Source organism: Sinocyclocheilus grahami, unplaced genomic scaffold (assembly GCF_001515645.1).
Source record: "Sinocyclocheilus grahami isolate Dianchi unplaced genomic scaffold, SAMN03320097.WGS_v1.1 scaffold1595.1, whole genome shotgun sequence".
In the NCBI taxonomy this organism is placed as follows: Eukaryota; Metazoa; Chordata; class Actinopteri; order Cypriniformes; family Cyprinidae; genus Sinocyclocheilus; species Sinocyclocheilus grahami.
Window position 1 is genome coordinate 55,679 of NW_015506774.1, and position 6,911 is coordinate 62,589.

General features: G+C 44.5%; 2 protein-coding genes across 2 annotated transcripts; one reads left to right on the forward strand and one right to left on the reverse strand.

Annotated features, from left to right (window-relative positions):
• Positions 1-1,276: 1,276 nt before the first annotated feature.
• On the reverse strand, positions 1,277-3,553 carry LOC107571440 (ankyrin repeat domain-containing protein SOWAHC-like). The gene is made up of 2 exons (XM_016257767.1): positions 3,020-3,553; positions 1,277-2,602 (listed from the first exon to the last, which is right to left on the reverse strand). The coding sequence occupies exons 1-2, from the start codon at positions 3,551-3,553 to the stop codon at positions 1,805-1,807; spliced, it is 1,332 nt and encodes a 443-aa protein (XP_016113253.1). The 3' UTR covers positions 1,277-1,804.
• Positions 3,554-3,973: 420 nt separating this feature from the next.
• Positions 3,974-6,581, forward strand: LOC107571441 (septin-8-like; the record flags this gene model as incomplete). Its single annotated transcript, XM_016257768.1, has 3 exons — positions 3,974-4,219; positions 4,325-4,480; positions 6,404-6,581. Coding segments are annotated over 3 exons (531 nt in total), but the record flags the coding sequence as incomplete, so codon positions are not given.
• Positions 6,582-6,911: the final 330 nt, after the last annotated feature.

Sequence of the window (6,911 nt, forward strand, 5' to 3'; positions counted from 1 at the left end):
CTGGAGCACCCTAGCAACTGCAAAACGGGTACGACGTCACCTAGCAACCAGCTGGAGCACCCTAGCAACTGCATTGCAACACTGACATCACCTAGCAACCAGCTGGAGCACCCTAGCAACTGCATAGACAAAACTGACGTCACCTAGCAACCAGCTGGAGCACTCTAGCAACTGCATAGCAACACCGACATCACCTAGCAGCCAGCTGGAGCACCCTAGCAACTGCATAGCAACACCGACATCCCCTAGCAGCCAGCTGGAGCACCCTAGCAACTGGATAGCAAAACTGACGTCACCTAGCAACTGCATAGCAACACCGACATCACCTAGCAGCCAGCTGAAGAACCCTAGCAACTTCATAGCAACACTGACATCCCCTAGCAGCCAGCCTGAGCACCCTAGCAACTGTATAGCAACACTGACATCACCTAGCAGCCAGCTGAAGCACCCTAGCAACTGCATAGCAACACCGACATCCCCTAGCAGCCAGCTGGAGCACCCTAGCAACTGCATAGCAACACAGACATCCCCTAGCAGCCAGCTGGAGCACCCTAGCAACTGCGTAGCAACACCGACATCACCTAGCAACTGCATAGCAATACTGACATCACCTAGCAGCCAGCTGGAGCACCCGAGCAACTGCATAGCAACACCAACATCACCTAGCAGCCAGCTGGATCACCCTAGCAACTGCATAGCAACACCGACATCACCTAGCAGCCAGCAGGAGCACCCTAGCAACTGCATAGCAACACCGACATCACCTAGCAACCAGCAGGAGCACCCTAGCAACTGCATAGCAACACCGACATCACCTAGCAACCAGCTGGAGCAACCTAGCAACTGCATAGCAACACCAAACACCACTCACATTGTCTTCAGGAAACATAAACATCCAGTTGGTTTCAATAGTTTGTATTTAAGGAACATTGAGCACATTTTCTGGGAGATTTAAAGTATTATTCATCTACAACAAGTGCCTAAAATGACTTTTCATTATCAATAAAGGCACTTTAGAAAACACATTTGGAATATTAGTATTTGGGATCGCTAGTAATCAGTGATTAGGAGCAACAGTATTATAAAGCTTGGTCAGTTTGATTAGGTAAAAGTGCATTGCCAATGTAATGGCTCATGAGTTATTAAAGGAACAGTTCGCCCTAAAATGAATTATGGACTCGTATTTTAGTTAAAAACGTCTTAATGATGGATTTGTGTGGTCAAGACGTTAATTGCTGGACTGGAGTGGTTACTTGTGGATTATTGTGATGTTTTTATCAGCTCTCGTTCTGACGGCACCCATTCACTGCAGTGTTTGGGGTGAACTGTTCCTTTCTGGCCATGGAATCAGACTCCGTCTTAAACCATTTAAACAGCAGCTTTCTAAACATCACCTACGGCACATAAACACACTGAAATCACATTTATGGGATAACAGTCTCAAGACATGTTCATTCCAGCATCTGGAAGATGATCAGAAGATGATTTAAAGGCACAGCGACTAAAACAGGGGAGCAAGAGGACAATCACATGCAACAGCAACATGATATCATGACACACAAGAGTGCATCCGTGAAAATATCCATTCAAAAATAATCTACACGCTTTTAGAGCTTCATAATACTGAAATACTGGTGCATAATTTGATAAAGGAGATGATTGCATTAAAAATTTGTTCCAGTTGCTCATCCTCGTCCATCCTAAAATATAAAAGGTATGTATAAAGACCCAAGTTCACAAGCACCTCAGCTGATCTCAGAGTAATAATGTCTTTGCATAGGTCTCTATTATTCACACGGCCGTCTCAGCCAAACAGATTGGACAAGGGTCTGGATTTGACCGGGCTCTTGAGCGACTCCTCGCCTTCCTCGTTCTCTCTGAACGAAGTGCTGTGGACGATCTGTGTCTTGAAGCGGTTCCTCTGCAGTCTGATGCGGCCGATGGAGGATTTCCGATACAGAGACCTGGGCCTGGGTTGACCGTCGGCTGTCATCTCTTCAGGGTGGTTCAGTAACCGTAGGAGGTTGAGATTGGACTGTAGGACTTTAGGAAGCTTCCATCGCCCGGCTCCAGATGCGTTCTCTGTGTCAGAGTTCGCACAAGCTCCTATGATGTCCTTGATGTCGCATGTGACGCTGGCACGGAGGTACTGCGCTGCTTTCTTCCCGCTGTAATCCCGCACATCCACGTCAGCATCATACGCTCCCACCAGAAGCTTCATGACCTCTATATGATTGTGCATGGCTGCCAGGTGCAGAGGCGTGTAGCCGGCGCTGGAGCGGGCGTTTACGTTGATGGTGACGCTGTGCCGTTTGGCGAAATCCACCAGCATTGCGAAAAGCTCGTGTTTGCCTTGCTTGGCCGCCCAGTGCAGACACGTAAACCCCGTGACGAAGTCCTTCTTGGAGATGAGCGTGGGTTCACACTCGAGCAGCCGCTGCAGACTGTCCCACTCGCCGTCTGCCGTGCACATCATCCACTCGTGCTCCAGCGGGTCTAAAGTTACTGAAGCACAATCCTCATCCACAGACGACGTTCTGAACTCACTGCTTCTGGCTGACATGTGCCCTTGGGAGTTACGGTGCACCAGTGAGCGTCTCACCTGCATATGCATTACATATTATATGCATTATGTACATTTGGATTATATATTATATGCATTATAAGCATAATTATTATTACATGCATATGCATCATATATTACATTCATTATGATTTTGTACTATTCATTACATGCATATGCATTATGTGATTTTGCATTATATATTATATGCACATAATGCATGCATTAATGATTATGCACATAATGCAATATAATCCAAATGCACGCATTATGTGCATATGCATCATATATTACATGCATTATTCGTTATATATTATATGCATTATGAGCATAATGTAGATTTGCACTATTATGTGCATTTCCATTGTATATTATATGCATTATGTGCTTTTTCATTATATATGATATGGATTGTTTATTACATGCATTACATTACTGTATTTGCACCCGTCCCACCTGTGGAGAACTGCTCATCATGAGCTCTATGAAGTTCTTGCGGCTGCATTTTGGGGTGCTGCCATCCTCAGGTAGTGCCTCATGGGCTCCATCCTCAGAAGAGCCCAGCAGACTCCGCAGAGATCCCCTGGATGTTCTCCGTCCAGTAACGATGACCTGTGGCGTGACGGGAGCCCTGCAAACCCCAGCCTCTCCTGTTGACCGGGCATCAGAGAGCTCAGGAGCATTCGGTTTGGTATCATTTCCATGCACAGTTTCGTGTTCCCCCGAGAGCTCGCGGTCTTTCTCAATCAGAGCGATGTCAGACACACACAGCTCCTCCTCAGCATCTCGCACAGCTTTCAGATCACTGATTTCTTCATGCACGAAATGCAATGCATTGATTCCTCTGTTGATGTCTTCATCACCACCACCATCATCATCATCCTGCGCGCGCCCACTGCTGATCTCCGGGTATCTGTACTTCTTCTTCAAGCACACCACTTTCTCCCCGTGCTCTTGCTTCACGGAGGCGATATTGTCCACATAATCCATAATAACTCTTCCTCCAGTGAGTCAGTGTTCTGGTGTGAATCAGGAGAGAAATCTGCACAGATCAAGCAGCGTTTAAACAGCTCTAAACACATATGTGTCTGGATTTTGATGTGAGAGACAACAGCAGATGCACTCTTTCACTGGAGGAAGAGTTATTATGGATTATAGACTCTATGGTCTTTTAGTTAAAAACGTCTTAATGCTGGATGTGTTTCAGCTTTTGTCTTCTCCAGATGTTCACTGATGGACTGGAGTGCTGTGGATTACTCGTGATGTTTTGATCAGCTTTCGTTCTGACGGCACCCATTCACTTGCAGTGAGACACTGATGCAATGCTACATTTCTACAAATCTGATGAAGAAACAAACTCATCCTGAGACATGTTCATTTTCATCTGAACTGTTCCTTTAATGAAGAATTATATCCGAAACCTGGTCTTTTCTGCGTATATCCCGGCGTTCTCTCTCTCCGTGTAATAGTTACCAGCACATAGTGGATTACATCGACACGCAGTCCGAGTCGTACTTACAGGAGGAGCTGAAGATCAAGCGCTCGCTCCATAACTACCTCGACTCCAGGATCCACGCGTGTCTGTACTTCATCGCTCCGTCCGGACACTCGCTCAAATCCCTAGACCTGGTCACTATGAAGAAACTGGACAGCAAGGTCAGACTGCGATTATTCCCGAGCTTCTTCCTCTCTGCCGTAATGTGTTGATATGTTTTAGACGTGGCCGGTGGCTAAACACAAGCCTGTGGTTTCTCTACACAGGTCAACATCATCCCCGTCATCGTTAAAGCCGACACCATCTCCAAGAGCGAGCTGCACAAGTTCAAGATCATGAGCGAGCTGGTGAGCAACGGCGTGCAGATCTACCAGTTTCCCATCGACGACGAGACCGTGGCCAACATCAACACCGCCATGAACATCAGTCCTGAGAGAGAGCACAGAAACAGCTGGAAGAAGGGGTTATGTGTGCCGTATTCGCTTTTAACCGCCCTGAAGGATCTATTAAACCATCAAAATATATGTCCCTGGAGCACAAAAGCAGTGTTGAGTCGCTGGGGGATATTTGTAGCAATAGCCAACAATACATTGTATGGGTCACAATTATACATTTCTCTTTTATGCCAAAAATCACAGATTAATGCTTACCATTAAAGTTATAAAACGTATTTTTTAGTTTAGTTTATAGTTTATCCACATACTGTTACACAACATGCGTTCTCTTTTTCAACTAGGCATGGGCCGGTATGAGATTTTTGACGGTATGATAACCTTAAGCAAAAATATCACGGTTTCACGGTATTGTTGCTGCAGCTCTAAAATGTGTTAATTTGAAATGTCTGGGTAAAAAAAAAAAACTGAACATAATATATTTTGAGCAACATACAGAATATTTGGAACAGTAGTATTTGTTTATTCTTTCTTTGATTTGTTTCTGAAGTGTGGGCTGTCCTGCAGCTTTAGATGTGGATGGTTGATTTGCTGCTAGAGCTACTGCTGCCCTAAAAAGAAGAAAAGTTACCGCTGATACGGAGTTTCCTTGGTTACCGCTGATACGGAGTTTCCTTGGTTACCGCTGATACGGAGTTTCCTTGGTTACCGCTGATACGGAGTTTCCTTGGTTACCGCTGATACGGTGTTTCCTTGGTTACCGCTGATATGCCGTTTCCTTGGTTACCGCTGATACGGCATTTCCGTTTCCTTGGTTACCGCTGATACGGCGTTTCCTTGGTTACCGCTGATACGGAGTTTCCTTGGTTACCGCTGATACGGTGTTTTCTTGGTTACCGCTGATACGGTGTTTTCTTGGTTACCGCTGATACAGCGTTTCCTTGGTTACCACTGATACAGTGTTTCCTTGGTTACCGCTGATAAAGCGTTTCCTTGGTTACCGCTGTAAACAAAGCAGCACTGCGCTGAAACACTGCTTTAATATGAACTATACAGAGACGAGATGAAAAGAAAATACCACGTAAAGTTTTCTAAAGACAGTCAGTTCCCTTCAGAAACACAATCATATAAACCCCCAAATCAATATTGAGGATTTTCTTCCAATAGTTCGTGCCTCATGAACAGTGAGTGATCTGCCCGCTGCAGTATTTTTGTTTCCTTGGTTACCGCTGATACGGAGTTTCCTTGGTTACCGCTGATACGGAGTTTCCTTGGTTACCGCTGATACGGAGTTTCCTTGGTTACCGCTGATACGGAGTTTCCTTGGTTACCGCTGATACGGAGTTTCCTTGGTTACCGCTGATACGGTGTTTTCTTGGTTACCGCTGATACAGCGTTTCCTTACATTTGGAAAATGATATGCATCGCAACGCAGTTTGTGCAACAGAGATTGGCTGCAATAAAATAATAAACGTCCGGTTGCCGATCGCGTAAGCTCCAGGGGAAGCTCCTTAAGTTCGGCCGTCCTACACTACACACACCTACACTGCATTTTTTTTTTAATGGTTTAGTTTCAGTTTTAGTTAACTATAATAACGCCGTTTAAGGAAAACGGATTAAATTATTCAGCAAAAAAAACAATTACAGTTTATTACAGAATATAGGTGTTACTGTACAATGCAAAAAAAAAGTGCATAGAAAAACAAAACGACGACAGGACATAAAGCATATGCTGACTACAGTGCAATCAATTATTAATATTTTGTTAGTGGTCTCTTGTTTTTGATTACAGCATCCATTCTATGAGCTTTACTCATTAAGCTTTACACGCCTGATTTATTCCCAGACCTGAGATTCAGTCATAATCATGTTTCACAATCAAACTATTGACAAGTAGCTTCATCAATGATGAACTGTAATAAGAGTTAGAGGGTGTTTAGTGGGCTCTTCCTGGGTCATCTTCCGTTCGCCGTCGTCGGCAGCAGCACAGAGGAGCTGAACATCGGGAACAGTATCCCTGGGGCGTCGTGCAGGGTGAGCCTGACAGGAAGTGACAGGACAGGACAGGAAGTGACCTCATGAGTGACACCTGAAGCCACCAACCGCTGCTCCTTTAGAGTACTCAACAATACTAGAAAAGCTTGTGTGTGTGTGAAATCAAGAAATAATTAGTTTTGCCATGACGTCGATTTTAAGAGATCATACATTGGGCTGGATGGAAAAACAGGAGTATGATTATTAAACTTCAAAATGCTTTGATTGAATTAAACAAGTGTGAGCAGGTGTAAAGTAAGAACGCTGTGCTTTTGCATGTTCTGCGCAGGACTATTATAGTAAACTAAAAAAACAAAACATCTTCGTTACTTGAAATACAATAAATGTATTTCAGGCTTTGTTTATAATTAAAAGTCCAGCGTTATCTATCTATCTATCTATCTGACTATTTCTATCTATCTATCTA

What these genes read in the sequence shown, in the direction of transcription:
- LOC107571440 (XM_016257767.1), bottom strand. Translation starts at nt 3,553, where the DNA reads ATGGATTATGTGGACAATATCGCCTCCGTGAAGCAAGAGCACGGGGAG. An exon ending in TGATGAGCAGTTCTCCACAG is followed by an intron (nt 2,603 to 3,019) that starts GTGGGACGGGTG and finishes ATGCATATGCAG; the next exon opens with GTGAGACGCTCACTGGTGCA.